This window comes from Plectropomus leopardus, chromosome 9 (genome assembly GCF_026936395.1).
Source record: "Plectropomus leopardus strain MGB_pleo_1.0 chromosome 9, ASM2693639v1, whole genome shotgun sequence".
NCBI lineage: Eukaryota > Metazoa > Chordata > Actinopteri > Perciformes > Serranidae > Plectropomus > Plectropomus leopardus.
Window position 1 is genome coordinate 31,923,854 of NC_142184.1, and position 20,034 is coordinate 31,943,887.

The 20,034-nt window shown below is 38.8% G+C and overlaps 2 protein-coding genes across 2 annotated transcripts in view; one reads left to right on the plus strand and one right to left on the minus strand.

Annotated features, from left to right (window-relative positions):
• Positions 1-16,803, plus strand: part of vstm2la (V-set and transmembrane domain containing 2 like a) — an 89,819-nt gene extending 73,016 nt beyond the window's left edge. The window contains exon 4 of the mRNA XM_042492227.2: positions 13,364-16,803. Within this exon, the coding sequence (XP_042348161.1) occupies positions 13,364-13,828 (465 nt within the window). The 3' untranslated portion in view covers positions 13,829-16,803. The remainder of the gene's footprint in view (positions 1-13,363) is intronic.
• A 1,425-nt stretch (positions 16,804-18,228) lies between these two features.
• tti1 (TELO2 interacting protein 1) overlaps positions 18,229-20,034 on the minus strand; it is a 31,352-nt gene continuing 29,546 nt past the window's right edge. Inside the window, exon 14 of the mRNA XM_042491944.2 lies at positions 18,229-19,026. Coding sequence (XP_042347878.2) covers positions 18,840-19,026 — 187 coding nt within the window. The 3' untranslated portion in view covers positions 18,229-18,839. The remainder of the gene's footprint in view (positions 19,027-20,034) is intronic.

Sequence of the window (20,034 nt, forward strand, 5' to 3'; positions counted from 1 at the left end):
ATTTTTATGCTGGTTTTTGGCCGTTTTTGCAAGATTCTATGATGTGGCGTGTCTTGGCACGCTATTTAATGCTGTTTTGAGGTGTTATAATCTGTTTTTGGGACATGTCATATTTTGACATTTTTGCCATACTATAGCCTTGCCTTTTCGGTCATTTTTTCAACATGCATTTTCATGCTGTTATGGGGGATTTTTGCAGCACCCTATGCTATGGTGTATCTTGGCACACTCTTTTATACTGTTCTGAGGTGTTTTCAGCTATTTTTGGGACATGTCATATTTTGACAATTTTGCCATACTATAGCCTTGCCTCTTTGGTCATTTTTTCAACATGCATTTTCATGGTGTTTTTGGCTGTTTCTGCAACATTCTATGCTATAGCGTGTCTTGGCACGCTATTTTATGCTGTTTTGAGGTGTTTTCAGCTATTTTTGGGACATGTCATATTTTGACATTTTTTTGCCATACTATAGCCTTGCCTTTTCGGTCATTTTTTCAACATGCATTTTCATGGTGTTTTTGGCCGTTTCTGCAACATTCTATGCTATAGCGTGTCTTGGCACGCTATTTTATGCTGTTTTGAGGTGTTTTCAGCTGTTTTTGGGATGTGTCATATTTTGACAATTTTGCCATACTATAGCCTTGCCTTTTCAGTCATTTTTTCAACATGCATTTTAATGCTGTTATGGGAGATTTTTGCAGCACCCTATGCTATGGCGTATCTTGGCACACTCTTTTATACTGTTCTGAGGTGTTTTCAGCTATTTTTGGGACATGTCATATTTTGACAATTTTGCCATACTATAGCCTTGCCTCTTTGGTCATTTTTTCAACATGCATTTTTATGGTGTTTTTGGCTGTTTCTGCAACATTCTATGCTATAGCGTGTCTTGGCACACTATTTTATGCTGTTTTTAGGTGTTTTCAGCTATTTTTGGGACATGTCATATTTTGACATTTTTTGCCATACTATAGCCTTGCCTTTTCGGTCATTTTTTCAACATGCATTTTCATGGTGTTTTTGGCCGTTTCTGCAACATTCTATGCTATGGCGTGAATTGGCACGTCATTTTATGCTGTTTTGAGTTTTTTTTTCAGCTATTTTTGTGACATGTCATATTTTGACAATTTTGCCATACTATAGCCTTGCCTCTTCGGTCATTTTTTCAACATGCATTTTTATGGTGTTTTTGGCTGTTTCTGCAACATTCTATGCTATAGCGTGTCTTGGCACGCTATTTTATGCTGTTTTGAGGTGTTATAATCTGTTTTTGGGACATGTCATATTTTGACATTTTTGCCATACTATAGCCTTGCCTTTTCGGTCATTTTTTCAACATGTATTTTCATGCTGTTATGGGGGATTTTTGCAGCACCCTATGCTATGGCGTATCTTGGCACACTCTTTTATATTGTTCTGAGGTGTTTTCAGCTGTTTTTGGGACATGTCATATTTTGACAATTTTGCCATACTATAGCCTTGCCTCTTTGGTCATTTTTTCAACATGCATTTTTATGGTGTTTTTGGCCGTTTCTGCAACATTCTATGCTATAGCGTGTCTTGGCACACTATTTTATGCTGTTTTTAGGTGTTTTCAGCTATTTTTGGGACATGTCATATTTTGACATTTTTGCCATACTATAGCCTTGCCTTTTCGGTCATTTTTTCAACATGCATTTTCATGGTGTTTTTGGCTGTTTCTGCAACATTCTATGCTATAGCGTGTCTTGGCACGCTATTTTATGCTGTTTTGAGGTGTTTTCAGCTGTTTTTGGGATGTGTCATATTTTGACAATTTTGCCATACTATAGCCTTGCCTTGCAGTTACTTTTTCAACATGCATTTTTATGCTGTTTTTGGCCGTTTCTGCAAGATTCTATGATGTGGCGTGTCTTGGCACGCTATTTAATGCTGTTTTGAGGTGTTATAATCTGTTTTTGGGATGTGTCATATTTTGACAATTTTGCCATACTATAGCCTTGCCTTTTCGGTCATTTTTTCAACATGCATTTTCATGCTGTTATGGGGGATTTTTGCAGCACCCTATGCTATGGCGTATCTTGGCACACTCTTTTATACTGTTCTGAGGTGTTTTCAGCTATTTTTGGGACATGTCATATTTTGACAATTTTGCCATACTATAGCGTTGCCTCTTTGGTCATTTTTTCAACATGCATTTTCATGGTGTTTTTGGCCGTTTCTGCAACATTCTATGCTATGGCGTATCTTGGCACACTCTTTTATACTGTTCTGAGGTGTTTTCAGCTATTTTTGGGACATGTCATATTTTGACAATTTTGCCATACTATAGCCTTGCCTCTTTGGTCATTTTTTCAACATGCATTTTCATGGTGTTTTTGGCTGTTTCTGCAACATTCTATGCTATAGCGTGTCTTGGCACGCTATTTTATGCTGTTTTGAGGTGTTTTCAGCTATTTTTGGGACATGTCATATTTTGACATTTTTTTGCCATACTATAGCCTTGCCTTTTCGGTCATTTTTTCAACATGCATTTTCATGGTGTTTTTGGCCGTTTCTGCAACATTCTATGCTATAGCGTGTCTTGGCACACTATTTTATGCTGTTTTTAGGTGTTTTCAGCTATTTTTGGGACATGTCATATTTTGACATTTTTTTGCCATACTATAGCCTTGCCTTTTCGGTCATTTTTTCAACATGCATTTTAATGCTGTTATGGGGGATTTTTGCAACATTCTATGCTATAGTGTGTCTTGGCACGCTATTTTATGCTGTTTTGAGGTGTTTTCAGCTGTTTTTGGGATGTGTCATATTTTGACAATTTTGCCATACTATAGCCTTGCCTTGCAGTTACTTTTTCAACATGCATTTTTATGCTGTTTTTGGCCGTTTTTGCAAGATTCTATGATGTGGCGTGTCTTGGCACGCTATTTAATGCTGTTTTGAGGTGTTATAATCTGTTTTTGGGACATGTCATATTTTGACATTTTTGCCATACTATAGCCTTGCCTTTTCGGTCATTTTTTCAACATGCATTTTCATGCTGTTATGGGGGATTTTTGCAGCACCCTATGCTATGGTGTATCTTGGCACACTCTTTTATACTGTTCTGAGGTGTTTTCAGCTATTTTTGGGACATGTCATATTTTGACAATTTTGCCATACTATAGCCTTGCCTTTTCGGTCATTTTTTCAACATGCATTTTCATGGTGTTTTTGGCTGTTTCTGCAACATTCTATGCTATAGCGTATCTTGGCACACTCTTTTATACTGTTCTGAGGTGTTTTCAGCTATTTTTGGGACATGTCATATTTTGACAATTTTGCCATACTATAGCGTTGCCTCTTTGGTCATTTTTTCAACATGCATTTTAGTGTTTTTGGCCGTTTCTGCAACATTCTATGCTATGGCGTGAATTGGCACGTCAGTTTATGCTGTTTTGAGTTTTTTTTTCAGCTGTTTTGGGGACGTGTCATATTTTGACATTTTTGCCATACTATAGCCTTGCCTTTTCAGTCATTTTTTCAACATGCATTTTCATGGTTTTTTTGGCCGTTTCTGCAGCATTCTATTTCATAGCGTGTCTTGGCACGCTATTTTATGCTGTTTTGAGGTGTTTTCAGCTATTTTTGGGACATGTCATATTTTGACATTTTTGCCATACTATAGCCTTGCCTTTCCTGTCATTTTTTCAACATGCATTTTCATGCTGTTTCTGGCAGTTTCTGCAAAATTCTATGCTATGGCGTGTATTGGCACCGTATTTAATGCTGTTTTGAGGTGTTTCAGCTGTTTTTGGGATATGTCATATTTTGACAATTTTGCCATACTATAGCCTTGCCTTTCCTGTCATTTTTTCAACATGCATTTTCATGCTGTTTTTGGCCGTTTCTGCAGCATCCTGTGCTATGGTGTGTCTTGTCAGGCTTGTTACAACCCACAGAAGTCTAGGGACAAAATGGAAGCAACACAGCACTTTGGTGTTGAACAGGCAGGACAGCCGTTTATTGTTCAGCATAAGCATGTATGAATGAACTGACCCAGCATGAAATGGGCAATACGCACACAGACAAATAAAGGGAGAGGGCTACGGGAGGCAGCAAAACAATAAACCAAAAAAAAGAACCCATCAAGCCTACCCAAACCCACCCCAGACTACTGCAACTTTGTCTTCGTTGTCAAAAACACAAACACCACAAACCACCCCTAAAGCCTAGTGTGCTAGACCTGCGTGTGGTGTGACAACAACATGTGGTATACATGAAACACAATAAAAGCTAGTCCAGAGCCCAGATCCCTCATACACAAGTTAACATACAGTACAGAGTTAACAATTACAAGTTTACATCACTCATGTCAGCACAATATCGAGGCGATCTGCCCATGGGTAAGAACAGCCACCACTGGCAAAGGTATGGCGGACTTAAATAGACAACAAAAAACACATAATTGGAGGAAGCGCTCGTTGAAGGGGGGGGTGGCGGGACCACTGGCACCACCCGATTGGTCGGTAGAACGGTGTGCAGCAGGAAGAGGAGAAACGAGCCACAGGCAGAGGAAACCCCCCAGGTTACAGAAGGAAGGAATCCCCGGTGACATGGGTAACCACCGATGACGTCATCAGTCACGCTGCCTAAAAATGAGACAGCCACAACCCCCATAGAAATAACAATGGAAACAACACCAGTGTCCGTAAAAACACTTTTTTATGCTGTTTTGAGTTCTTTTCAGCTGTTTTTGGGACATGTCATGTTTTGACATTTTTGCCATACTATAGCCTTGCCCCTTTGGTCATTTTTTCAACATGCATTTTTACGGTGTTTTTGGCCGTTTCTGCAACATTCTATGCAATAGCGTGTCTTGGCACACTATTTTATACTGTTTTGAGGTGTTTTCAGCTATTTTTGGGACATGTCATATTTTGACAATTTTGTCATACTATAGCCTTGCCTTTCGGTCATTTTTTCAACATCCATTTTTATGGTGTTTTGGGTTTTTCTTTGCAGCATCCAATGCTATGGTGTGTCTCGGCACGCCATTTTGTGTTGTTTTGAGGTGTTTTCAGCTGTTTTTGGGACATGTCATATTTTGACAATTTTGCAATACTATAGCCTTGCCTCTTTGGTCATTTTTTCAACATGCATTTTTCTGGTATTTTGGGCCATTTTTGCAGCATCCAATGCTATGGCGTGTCTTGGCACGCTATTTTATGCTGTTTTGAGGTGTTTTCAGCTATTTTTGGGACATGTCATATTTTGACAATTTTGCCATACTATAGCCTTGCCTTTTCGGTCATTTTTTCAACATGCATTTTTATGGTGTTTTTGGCCGTTTCTGCAACATTCTATGCAATAGCGTGTCTTGGCATGCTATTTTATGCTGTTTTGAGGTGTTTTCAGCTATTTTTGGGACATGTCATATTTTGACAATTTTGCCATACTATAGCCTTGCCTCTTTGGTAATTTTTTCAACATGCATTTTTCTGGTGTTTTGGGCCGTTTTTGCAGCATCCAATGCTATGGCGTGTCTTGGCACGCTATTTCATGTTGTTTTGAGGTGTTTTCAGCTATTTTTGGGACATGTCATATTTTGACAATTTTGTCATACTATAGCCTTGCCTTTTCGGTCATTTTTTCAACATGCATTTTTATGGTGTTTTTGGCCGTTTCTGCAACATTCTATGCTATAGCGTGTCTTGACACGCTATTTTATGCTGTTTTGAGGTGTTTTCAGCTGTTCTGGGGATGTGTCATATTTTGACATTTTTGCCATACTATAGCCTTGCCTCTTTGGTCATTTTTTCAACATGCATTTTTCTGTTATTTAGGGCTGTTTTTGCAGCATCCAGTGCTATGGCGTGTCATGGCACCCTATTTAATGCTGTTTTGAGGTGTTATAATCTGTTTTTGGGACATGTCATATTTTGACATTTTTGCCATACTATAGCCTTGCCTTTTCGGTCATTTTTTCAACATGCATTTTCATGGTGTTTTTGGCTGTTTCTGCAACATTCTATGCTATGGCGTGTCATGGCACCCTATTTAATGCTTTTTTGAGGTGTTTTCAGCTGTTTTTGGGACATGTCATATTTTGACATTTTTGCCATACCTTTGCCTTGCCTTTTCGGTCATTTTTTCAACATGCATTTTCATGGTGTTTTTGGCTGTTTCTGCAACATTCTATGCAATAGCGTGTCTTGGCACGTTATTTTATGCTGTTTTGAGGTGTTTTCAGCTATTTTTGGGACATGTCATATTTTGACATTTTTGCCATACTATAGCCTTGCCTTTCGGTCATTTTTTCAACATGCATTTTTATGCTGTTTTTGGCCGTTTTTGAAAGATTCTATGATGTGGCGTGTCTTTGCACGCTCGTTTATACTGTTTTGAGGTGTTTTCAGCTATTTTTGGGACATGTCATATTTTGACAATTTTGCCATACTATAGCCTTGCCTTTCGGTCATTTTTTCAACATGCATTTTTATGCTGTTTTTGGCCGTTTTTGAAAGATTCTATGATGTGGCGTGTCTTTGCACGCTCATTTATACTGTTTTGAGGTGTTTTCAGCTATTTTTGGGACATGTCATATTTTGACAATTTTGTCATACTATAGCCTTGCCTTTTCGGTCATTTTTTCAACATGTATTTTTATAGTGTTTTTGGCCGTTTCTGCAACATTCTATGCAATAGCGTGTCTTGGCATGCTATTTTATGCTGTTTTGAGGTGTTTTCAGCTATTTTTGGGACATGTCATATTTTGACAATTTTGCCATACTATAGCCTTGCCTTTTCGGTCATTTTTTCAACATGCATTATTATGCTGTTTTTGGCCGTTTTTGAAAGATTCTATGATGTGGCGTGTCTTTGCACGCTCGTTTATACTGTTTTGAGGTGTTTTCAGCTATTTTTGGGACATGTCATATTTTGACAATTTTGCCATACTATAGCCTTGCCTTTTCGGTCATTTTTTCAACATGCATTTTAATGCTGTTTTGGGGGATTTTTGCAGCACCCTTTGCTATGGCGTATCTTGGTACACTCTTTTATACTGTTCTGAGGTGTTTTCAGCTATTTTTGGGATATGTCATATTTTGACATTTTTGCCATACTATAGCCTTGCCTTTCGGTCATTTTTTCAACATCCATTTTTATGGTGTTTTGGGTTTTTCTTTGCAGCATCCAATGCTATGGTGTGTCTCGGCACGCTATTTTGTGTTGTTTTGAGGTGTTTTCAGCTGTTTTTGGGACATGTCATATTTTGACAATTTTGTCATACTATAGCCTTGCCTCTTTGGTCATTTTTTCAACATGCATTTTTCTGGTATTTTGGGCCGTTTTTGCAGCATCCAATGCTATAGCGTGTCTTGGCACGCTATTTCATGTTGTTTTGAGGTGTTTTCAACTATTTTTGGGATGTGTCATATTTTGACATTTTTGCCATACTATAGCCTTGCCTTTCGGCCATTTTTTCAACATGCATTTTCATGCTGTTTTTGGCCGTTTCTGCAACATTCTATGCTATAGCGTGTCTTGGCATGCTATTTTATGCTGTTTTGAGGTGTTTTCAGCTGTTTTTGGGACATGTCATATTTTGACAATTTTGCCATACTATAGCTTTGCCTCTTTGGTCAATTTTTCAACATGCATTTTTATGGGTTTTTTGGCCATTTTTGCAGTATTCCATGCTATGGCCTGTCTTGGCATGCTCTTTTATACTGTTTTAAGGTGTTTTACTCTTTTTTTAGGACATGTCATATTTTGACATTTTTGCCATACTATAGCCTTGCCTTTTCGGTCATTTTTTCAACATGCATTTTTATGGTGTTTTTGGCCGTTTCTGCAACATTCTATGCTATGGTGTGTCTTGGCACCCTATTTTATGCTGTTTTGAGGTGTTTTCAGCTATTTTTGGGATGTGTCATATTTTGACATTTTTGCCATACTATAGCCTTGCCTCTTTGGTCATTTGTTCAGCATGTATTTTTCTGTTATTTAGGGCTGTTTTTGCAGCACCCTATGCTATGGCGTATCTTGGCACACTCTTTTATACTGTTCTGAGGTGTTTTCAGCTATTTTTGGGACATGTCATATTTTGACAATTTTGTCATACTATAGCCTTGCCTTTCGGTCACTTTTTCAACATGCATTTTTATGCTGTTTTTGGCCGTTTTTGCAAGATTCTATGATGTGGCGTGTCTTGGCACGCTATTTCATGCTGTTTTGAGGTGTTATAATCTGTTTTTGTGACATGTCATATTTTGACATTTTTGCCTTTTCGGTAATTTTTTCAACATGCATTTTAATGCTGTTTTGGGGGATTTTTGCAGCACCCTATGCTATGGCGTATCTTGGCACACTCTTTTATACTGTTCTGAGATGTTTTCAGCCATTTTTGGGACATGTTAAATTTTGACATTTTTGCCATACTATAGCCTTGCCTCTTTGGTCATTTTTTCAAAATGCATTTTTATGGCGTTTTGGCGTATTTTTGTAACATTCTATGCTATGGCTTGTCCTGGCACGCTCTTCCTTGCTGTTTTGAGGTGTTTTCAGCTGTTATCGCTCTGGCATGAAAAAGTGTTTTTTAAGTGCATGAGCAAGGGCAACAGTTGAAAGAGGGAATATCAGGGGGTGAGATGGGTCCCTGAGAATGCTCTGCGCTTTCCTGAGACAACGGCAATTCTACAGATTTTTCAGAGAGAGGAGAGAGCAGCTGATAATTTTCTGGGTGGTGGTGACGACCTTCTGGAGCGCTGTCCTGTCTACAGCTATGCAGCTGGAGAACCACGCACCGATGCAGTAGGTCATAATGCTCTCTGTGGAGCAACAATATAAGGACACAAGCAGTTTTTGTGTGAGTTGGTAATTCCTGAGAGTCTCTGCTGTGGCCTCTTGATGACAGCAGTGATGTTGACGCTCCAGCTGAATTCATCCTGTATGTCAATGACATGCTATAATATGATGTTTTAGGAGAGACTAGACTATTGGCAGGTGAGGTGAATCCCATAATGAGGTGGGAGGAGCCAGTAAAGCAGTGGGAACCTGAAAGGAAATAGCAATGGCAGGACAAACAAGAAATGACAAGTGGCCCAGGTACATCACACTATACTATGGCTATTTATAATGCAGGTTTAGACAAAACTTTTGTATGATATTTATGACGACATACTATTCTATGACTTTTTTAAGCCCTTTCGGATGACATACTATAGCATGACTTTTAAGGCCAGGTATACTATGATGTTTTTTCGTGATTTTGGGCAAAAAACTGTTCTATGACGTTTTTGCATGATTTTGGACGACATACTATACTATAATGTCTTTCTTCATGATTGTGGACAATATACTACACTGTGACATTTTTTTCATGATTTTGTTTTACATACTACACTGAAGTTTTTTCATGATTTTGGACAACTATACCATGACAACATACAATACTATGACTTTTTTTTTATTATTTTGGATGATGTTTTTTCATGACTTTGGCAACATACAATACTACTGACATTCTTTTTGTGATTTTGTATGACATACTATACTATGATGTTTTTTTGCATATATTTTGGCATGATTTTGGACAACATACTACACTATCACTTTTTTCATGATTTTGGATGACATACTATGCTATGATTTTTTAAAATGATTTTTGGAAGACATACAACACTATAACGTTTTTTTCTTTTTAACGTTAACGTGATTTTGGACAACATTCTATGACGTTTTTTATGATACTGGACCACAAACTATACTATGGCATTTTTCCATTATTTTTGGACGACATACTATACTATGATGTTTTTCATGATTTTGGATGACATACTATACTATGATGTTTTTTTTAATGATTTTTTAACTTCTGTATGACCCTAGTATGACTTACTACTACTGTGATATTTTTGACGATATACTATACTGAACTTTTATGACATTTTGGAAATTATACTATGGTATTGATTTGTTATGCCATTTGGTTTGGAGGGGGGTTTTTTTGCCATTTTTGGCCACATACCATACTTGAACTTTTTAATGCCATTTTACACAACATAGTACACTACTACTTTTTTGGTGCCATTTGGATGAAATACTATACAATCATTTTATTATACTAGTATCCCACTAATAGTATACCATGACTTTTTATGATATTTCGGACGACATACTATAGTATTACTTTTTTATGATATTTTGGATGACTTCTTTTTTATTGACATTTTTGATGTCATAGTATATTCTGACTCTTGTCATATCTTGTCACAACACAGTATAGTTGGAATTTTTTAATGGTGTTTTGATATTTTCGACATCATACTACAATATGACTTTTTTGTGATATTTTGGACAACATGGTAATGTCTGACATTTTTGTGATATTTTATACGACACACAATACTATGACTTTTTTATGATATTTTGGACTACATAGTATACTATGACTTTTTTTATGCCATTGTGGACATACTGTACTATTAATTTTATAAACCATTTTGGACAACATTGTATAGTATGATTTTTGTTTATGACATTTTGGATGCATTACTATAGTACGACTTTTTTGTGCCATTTTAGAAGACATACTAAACTTTGACTTTGATACATACAGTACTGATTGTTTTATTTCTATTTATTCTTTATTTTTGTTTGTGTGTAATATTAAATAAGTAAATTGTTAAATAAAAGTTGTTTGTTTAGAAAGCAGCCTTCTGAGTACTTTTGAATAGTCATATTGGTGCAAAATCCGTGCAAAATCCACATCGAAATGATCTATTTTCATTCCAGCTCAAAAATTCACTATATCGATCGCCATATTGGTAAATTTTTCCTCTATAAAATCGGTATTGATCTCAAAAATCCCAATTGTAATTCTACTATATTCTAATTTTACCATACATACTTTACTTTGATTTTGAAGGACAGTTTGGATGGCATACTGTATTATGACATTTTAATGTTTTTTTGGACGAAATACTATAGCATGACTTTTTTATGATATGTTAGACGACATACTATACTATGACTTTTTTATGATATCTTGGATGAGATACTATAGTATTAATTTTTTTATATCATTTTGGACAACATGGTACAGTATGACTCTTTGTACCATTTTGGACAATATACTCTACTATGACTTTATTATGACATTTTGGATGACATAGTGTACTTTGACTGTGTAGCCACTTTGGATATTGTACTACAACATGACTTTTTTTGCACCACTTTGGACAACATACTATGACATGGCTTTTTTACGACATTTTGGACGACATAGTATACTTTGACTTTTTCATGAAATTTTGGATAACATAGTACGCTGTGACTTTTTTTTTTTATTTTGGATGACATACTAGACTTCTGCTTTTTTATGACATTTTGGACAACATAGTATAATATGATTTTATTAAGACATTTTGGAGGACATAGTATACTATGTATACTAGTATACGTCTTGTAGTATGACTTTTTTGATATTTTGGACAACATACTATAGTATGATTTTTGTGTGCCATTTTGAACAACATACTATGCCATGACCTTTAAACAGTAAGTGTTTGTGTGTGGTACCTGGGTAAAATCTGGCTCTTCTTTTAGTCTCATGCATCTGCTGTGATGCTGCAGGTATTTCCTTTTGAAGGCTCATCTTCAGCTATGCATGCAGCTAAGGGCAAAGACTATGAGGGACAGGCTAGCAAAGATAGGCTGATAGACAGAAAGAGATAAACACAGGAAGACAAAGAAGGACATTGTGAAGAAGCAGCAAGAGAGAAATAAAAATACAAAGCATAAGGACAGTAACCAAAAGACAAAGCCAGCAGAAAACAGAGCAGACCCTCTTTGGATACTGATTTTTATTTGGTAAGAGACAAGCCACAGCCCAAGAACATTTACATGTTAAACTGATGTGGATCTAACAATTGACACTGGAGGGCATGAATCATTTTGATGGTCCAATGGTTACTATGACAGATGTTTCTGCAGTGCTCCAGCGCACATTTGCATTACACACTCTTTGTCTGCTGTGTTTGTTGAAGCACCGCGTTAGATGTTGACCATGAATGAAATAGATCTGATGACAAATTCTGAACTGTTTCAGGAAAATATGATCTACTTGCAATTAATGATTTTGTTGTTGTTTGCAACAACATTGAAAACGCCCCTCTGTCTTCTGCTGCAGCCATCAGAAGCTTAACATCTTTACATAAGGTTTTAGCATGAAGTAAAAGTTCATTCACAAAGAAGACACAGCTTGTTCATCCTCTTCAAAATGCAAAATAAAAAAGAGAAGAAAATACAAATTTGCCCAATTCGATAAACTCAGTCAGTAAACTTGTTGCCATGTCTTTACTTGGTCTGATGTGACCAGAAGCTAATGTTCAACAATTGTAGCAAATTTTAGATCGATGCTGCTTTTTAAGTATATACTGTATACTGTCAGAGTAGTCACCCAGCTTCTGTTTGTGTCAGGCTACAATACATTTTAGCTTTAGGCTAACCATTGTCCCATAACTGCCACTTGTGACCACAACAGTGGCTGTTCAGCAAAAGTTATTCTGATTTCTATTAAAGCTACGGGGACTCATTTAAAAAAATAAAAAACATAACTTAAAAAAAGGCATATTTGCTGAAACCACCACTTTTCACACAGTAGTACATGAGATAGATAGTCAGTGAAAAACAATATTTTCCTTCCACCTCACAGTCCTTCTAATGGCATTTTTCCTGAATCCACTGCGGCTGGTCACAAGTGGCAGTTAACTGCAAAACTAACCAGCACTGACCTGGCCACCATGTTGAAAACAGTCGAACCAAAATGAAGCACTGCCCAACGGCTGGAGCCATCATTCTTGTTTCTGAAAAAATTTAAGGCACGAAACAGGTAATGCAGTTACAGAATCTTGATTCATTTGATGTTACAACTGTAAAATGGGAAAGTTTGCTCTGGAAGGTTAGCAGTGCTTTGTTTTAGATCGACAGTTTTCAACTTGGCGGCTGGGTCACAAACTTTCTCATTTTACACTAAAATATATTTCTGAGAACAATGAGGCAAAAAATAAGCAATGCAGTAACAGACTGATACTTGATAAGCACTGCCTAGTTGGACAGTTTGAGCGCAGTTCACATGATTGACAGCTGGATTACAGATTCCTTGGCCGATTGTTTGTTTTTATTTACATGCAATAAAGCAATTAAAAGGGCCACAATGAGACGTGGGAATTTTTTCCCCCACTGTCTCATAAACTCTACTACTGTAGTAACAGCTTCAGCAAATATGACAAAAAGAAATGTTATTCAAGTTAGCAACTACTAAGAATGATTTTACAAATTTTAGTCTCATAATTTTTCTTTCTTTTCTCTTTTTATTTCTTCTACCTCTGCCAGGTTGTGAAGGTTGTAGGGAGCAACATCTCCCATAAACTCCGCCTCTCCCGGGTCAAGCCATCTGATGAGGGAACCTACGAATGCCGCGTCATTGACTTCAGCGACGACGCCGGTGCCCGCCACCACCGTGTCAGAGCGTACCTGCAGGTGGTGCCAGAAAGCGACATCATCAACAGCAATGACAACTTCGAGGCCCTGGACGACACTAAGGGAGGAGTGGCCTTTGATGACGGGGGTGACGCAGGGTCTCACATCGGGGCCAAAGAGCACGCTCACGGCCATCACCAGAATCACGGGCACCACCAGGAGCACGCCAAGCGGCCTTCATCACCGGCCCACCACGGCCACAGCCACAGCGGCAGCAGCAGTCAGCAGCACAAGGCAGGCAGAGAGCTGAGGAAGAGGGACGTGGACAGTAACCACAGCCACAATGACTGCACCAACGAGCCCAGCTGCACGCTGTAGATGTTGGCTTACGACATCTAAGCGATAGATTACACAAGGATTGCATAACATGATGTGTGTCACAGCATAAAAAGCTATTCTTCCCATGCAGTGTAGGCAGTGGGCGTGTGCACAAATCCAGAATCATTAGAAATGTACAGTACGGCTTGTTGAGAGCACAGCGCTGTAAACTGTGCTGGGGAGTGTAGCTTTTTCTCACTGTGCACGGGTCTGGTTTGGACTGCTCACTGTCTGTAAAGCCTGGCTTCACGTCATTCAGCGAGGGGGGCTGATGTGCACATCTAAGCAGCTCTACTGTTTCTGGTCTCAGCACTGACAAAAAAAAAGAAAAGACTTAATATCAACCCATGCTCTGTTCTTGTACTTTAGATACTGTAAATGACACAATCCCGCTTTCAGGCTCACACTTCTTCCACTGCCTTACTCTCATTCCATGCACCCTCAGACAAAAGGTATATCTTTTGTAACTAGGTCTTTGCCCAGTAAAAGAAAATGTTCCTTTTATTCTGAGAGTGCACTGAATGAAACGTCAGTAATTCTTCCCTGGAAATCTCGTCGAGTCGAGCTTTTTTTTTATCAAGAGCACTAGCTTCTTTGCATCTTTTTGTGTGCCCATATAATGCACATGAATATGGAGCAAAAATCTGTATGCACCCAAAATTCAGCTATTCTGTGTTTACTCACGGGGGGGGGGCATGCTTTCTCCAGCAGAAACAATCAAGGTCCCAGAGCAGCAGTGCTCATCAAGGACACATACGGCCTCAATTCATCTGGAGGAAATACTGTGGATAAATTTCTTCCCTATTTGTGCACAAGTCAAACAAAGCAACACCACAAGCTGTATATCCCCCCCGCAGCATTTTTGAGCTTATGAATTTGCAGCCAAACAAAAAAAAGTGATTTTTGTTCACCCTCCATATGCTGCAGGTTCAATCCATTCATGGCTGTTCAGGCTGAGAGGAATCAATCGTGTTGTTCCATGTGGAGCCCACCTGTTTGGAAAGCCATGAAAAGACCAAAATCTGTGCCACTAAATTAAAAATCTGACTCGGTGTGCCTCTTAATCCACCCAGTGACTAAAAATCAATGGAAGAAATGTGATCTTGGTGCAAGAAACTTTTTTGGGAAGAGCAGTGCTGTACTCCTATCCCCGGCTTAGTTTCCCTTATTCCGATGCTCTGACCCAGTGCTCATCAATCATTTAAAAAAGCCTCAATCCTCTCCACTACAAGCCTCTAATCCTCTCTGTATATATGACTGTATAATATGGAATACAGTGAGTGCATGTTCAGTAATTTTCTTAAAAACTTTTTCAACCAACCATACACAAAGATAGTGTGTTAAGGATGTTTTTCTCATTTATTTATTCGGTTAATTGTCCATTTTGTTCAGAATATTTTTTTCTACTTTACAAGTCCTGTCAAATAGTTTTGCGTTGCTTTACTGCTCTCCAGAAGTGCTGTACAGACAGATGAATGACATATTCTCTTCATAGCTGCTCAGAAAGGGGTTCCCCTTATGTATCTTAGTACTTAAGCAGTGTTTCTTAAACTACTGTACTTTATGTGCAGGGCCGCAAACATGAGTGTTGCTGTGTTTTAAATGAGCTTGGACGTGGGATTCATTTTGTGCAGTTTGGGACTTTGGGTCTAAAAAGATTTGAGTGGTCATTTTACTTCTGCCACTTGATAATCTCTTGCTTAGATGCTTGTAAAAGGGAAATGTTAAGGAAATACTGAAATTGGCCATCCATGCTGCCTCAACATATAGTCTGTCTCAAGGCCTTGTGGGGCTTCACTTCTCTGTATTATCAATTAGAAGAACTACAGAGCTCCTGTTCATACCCCTTTTCCACCAAAATGGACCTGCTTCTGTTCTGGTTCCCGCACCTAATTTTGATATGTTCAGAGCATTTCGACAAGAAACACTGGTTCAGAATCAGAAAAGTTGGTTCTCAGCTGGAGCATTGTGATGTCACAGTGACCTTGACCTTTAGCCTTGTGGATCTAAATTGTTATCACTTAATAATTTTATCCTTTTACACCTTTGTATAAAATTTTGTCATAATTAGCGTATGAATTCTTGATTAATGGCCAAAAGCATGGTTTGTGAGGTCACAGTAAACCCTCTACCACCAAATTCCAATCAGTTCATTCTTGTGTCCAAGTGGATGCCTGTGCCAAATTTGAAGAAATTCTCTCAAGGTGTTGTTAAGATATCACTTTCACAATAACTGACATATCCAATGTCAACGTGACCTTGACCTTTGACCACCAAAGTCTAATCATTTGTGCCAAATTTGAAAAAAATCCTCAATAAATTCTTCTGGTATGTTGAATGAGACAAACAAGCTCACAGCGACCTTGATCTTTGACCACTGAAAATATAATGCCTCCAGCCACAGTTATTGCTATTGCAGATGCATTAAAAATTGCAGGTTTTTCTTAACCTTAAGTGCAACCCGTGATGACGTCAGTGGGCGTGTCATATTCTACAGGTTGTAAAGGAGGATGGAGAAGGCAACAATGTAGAGTGAAAAATAGAGTGCAAAAAATTGCGCAGTGGTCTGATGATTGTTTGTCCATACTTGTTTTTCGGGGTAAAAACAAATATCTGCACTGACTGAATAAAAGTTCGCAGGTAAACCTGTTAATCACAATGATTTGATTCTAAACTGGTGGCAATGCGGGCTGGTTCACCAAAGTTCCTAGAATCCTGAACAGAACTGGTTGAAGAGCTAATTTGATGGGAAAGGGGTATTAATGTTGGCAGTCCCTGCAGACTGGGAGGGAGTTTTAGTGGATGGTGGAGTGATCAGTGGGATTGTTTTTTTGTTTTTTAACAAGTAACTTTGATTTTGTAAAGAAGAGATAACTGTAAAAAAAAAGAGGGAAAATGTACATTTCTTCTAGAATGTTTGGTCTCACACTAAGTGTATGGCTTTATCAAATGAAATAAATTGTATATGAAACAACAGTGGTCATTTTCACATTGATTTAGAGATGAAAAAAGGTAAAAGCCACACTAAGCTTAGATTTCATTTTGACCCTCCTGGACAGTCGTTACACATTTATATCTGCAGGATTATTGTGGGTGTTTGTTTAGTTCTACATCAGCTGTGGTTTAGCTTTTGGCCCCCGCTCTGTGCGAGTGTCTGTCCGTGTGCATTAAGGAGAAACGATATTAGGCAGTCGCCTGTGTGTAATAGGTGCTGCCAAAGCCCCACTCCCATCGCTGCTGATGACTAATGGTGCTATTGTCAGCACTGGCAGCAGGATAAATAGCAACAGCACAGCAGGAGATAAAGAGGCACTGTGCCGCGCTCACTAGCATTAAGCCAGGCCAGCTAAATACAAAACACATGGCGATCTTGTTTCACACAAGAAGGCTCATACATTCATTATGGAGCGATGAGGTGGGGAGGCTGCGGGTTCTCACATCGCTGAGGTGATGTGATAATGGAGGGGGCTTCCTGTTTCCTTCATTTAAACATCACAAGCACCCTGTAGGGCTCTGACTGATAACAGGTACAATGATAGATTGGCCACTATCCCTGTCATGAGGCGTTCAATTCCCCCTTAGTTGCACAACCTGGTGCACCCTGTTACCTTCAAGCTGGCACATCTTTTGCTGACAGCATATATGATGTGGGTGGCAGAATAGCTCAAAAAGAGTTCCTCCATCCTCTGAGTAGCAACACCAATCAACTGATCAATGAATCCAGCAACTAACCAGCCAGCCAACCAATCAGCCAGCAAACCGACTAACCGACCAGCCAGCCAAACAATCAATGAATTAATCAATCAACGAACCAACCAGCCAGCCAAATAATCTATCAATCCACCAACAGACCAACCGACTATCCAGCCAACTAACCAACCCATTAACCAACAAACCGACTAACCGACCAGCCAGCCCAACAATCAATCAGTTAATCAACCAACCGACTATCTAGCCAACTAACCAACCAACCAATCAACCAGCCAGCCAAACAATCAATCTACCTACAGACCAACCGACCAGCCATCCAACAAACCAATCAACTAGTCATTTAATCAATCAATCAAATTAATAACAAAATATACAATTGCTGTGAAATGTAATCATTCAGTTCCTTCAATTTGTGCATCAAAAAGGAAAAAGAGTTACAGTAGTCTAGTGAACTCACTTTTCTCTAACTCCATACTCTTAGATTTTTTTCCTTTCATCTTTAAACATGTACTCTGCAGCCCAAACCAACGCCGACTCAGATGACATCACTTCCTCAGGAGCCACAAAGGCCTTTACAGAGCTTTATTCACATATGCTGTAGAATCCTAGCCTGGTAAGACCAACCTGATGACGTGAGCTCATCATACTGTTTTAAAGACTTTAAAGGAAAATCATTATCAGACTGGACAGACATTTGAGTTTGTAAATGTTTAGTTGGTGCCAATAACATTTGAGCCTCTACGTATACTTTCTTCAAGTGCTTAATGTTTAACAAATAATTAAGAATGCTTCAAGGTAACAAATCTCTCTATTGGGGTCACCAACAGCCAAGTTAACCTGTGTAAAAGTCTCACATGTTCAGGACTGCTCTGAAACTACAGGTGGAATAATTCAACCCTGCAAGGTAGCTCCAAGTAAAAATATTTCTTTAAAAAATAAAGAAATAAAAGGAACAGCAAACACAATATTTGCATACAGTGTGTGTCAGAGCCTTCACATGAAATAAAAGCATCAGCACTGTGACTGCATGTCTTCTGTCAAGAGTGGTGCTTTACCTGCAGCAGTGAGCTGCTTCATTGACATTTTCTCTTTGTGCCTCACTGCTTATCAGAGCTGTGGAGAGCGTGAAGGTTATCACAACCGTATCAGATGGCTGTTTTTTTGGCACAACTGTCAGATTTCTCTCTCAGGAAACGGACCTGTTGAAGTCAGAGTTCAATAAGCTGTCCACGAGAGAGACGAGTCAATCACATCACTCACTGGCTCATTAGCCGACTGGCTGGTTGACCATCTGGGCAACTCAGCCAAACTCCTCTCTTATCAGCTTCAGAACATTGTCTGAGTACTCGTCCCTTGGTCGGTCCAATCCGTTTAGCTGCACTGGATGGAGGTCGGGGTGGGGAGGGATGTAGGAGGACGGGCAGTGCAGCTCATTTAGAGTAAACCAGAAGGCATCAGGATCCACCTGGATTAAGTGTTGGAAAACGCTGTTAAGAGGAATGAGAGAAACATGGGAAGAGGATTACTTCTGGTCAGCGTTTTGCTATAGTGCATTATATCTGTGGTATGAAAAAATATCTTCCTGTAATCCAAAGACAGACAGAGCAAAACATACGCAGAACACAGCAGGTTCACTAACCTTAATTCACAGTCCTACAGTTTGACTAGAAACTAATTTACTCAACATCCTCTATCATCCTTTTTTATGAATGAAAAGTACTTAAATACGGAGGTATGATCGACTGAAATTAGTCCTTCAGGCCCAGACACACCAAACTGACATAAAGGAGCTAGTGGCAACAAAGTTTTGCCTAAACACAACTGAACCGACGGCCAACTAGCTGGTACATTGTGCGCCTGCATGAGAGAAGATAACACCTCGTACCAGCAGACGGCAACCCGTAATTGTCACTAAAAAAGAGAAACCAGAAGGCCAACAAGATGATTTTAAGACACCAGTTAGCAAGTTAACACCTTAGCATTACAGCCAAATGATGAAAGAACAAAGCATTTTTACTGTGTGTCAGTGAACAATAACACAGTCATGAACCGTTTCTACTGAAGAGCTCAATGGCTAAGAACGTGATCTTACCTTTTCTCTTATCCTGTGCTGAACTAAACTGCTAATCAGGGTGGTTTAATTCGGGCTCTGTCGGGCCCGATGCCCAGTCAACATACTGAATTATCTGAAAGAAGCAAACAGCCGACTTGTGCCAATGGTGCAGACACGCCATAAAATCTAAGGTGACGTACGCTCACCTATGGCCCAATACTGACCAAAGATGACATTCGGTTTGGTATGTCAGGGTCTTAGAAGGGCAATCAGACCATGTTGGAAGTTAAAAGTGTTTATGGTTGAAATACGCATACATCAGACAGTCTCTCCTGGAAGACACTAAAAGTGTTGCACTTTCTTGTTTACACAAAAAGTGAAGGAAATAATTGTGTAACAAGAGAGCAAAAAAGAGAGCTAGAGAGAGCCATTCAAACCCTGG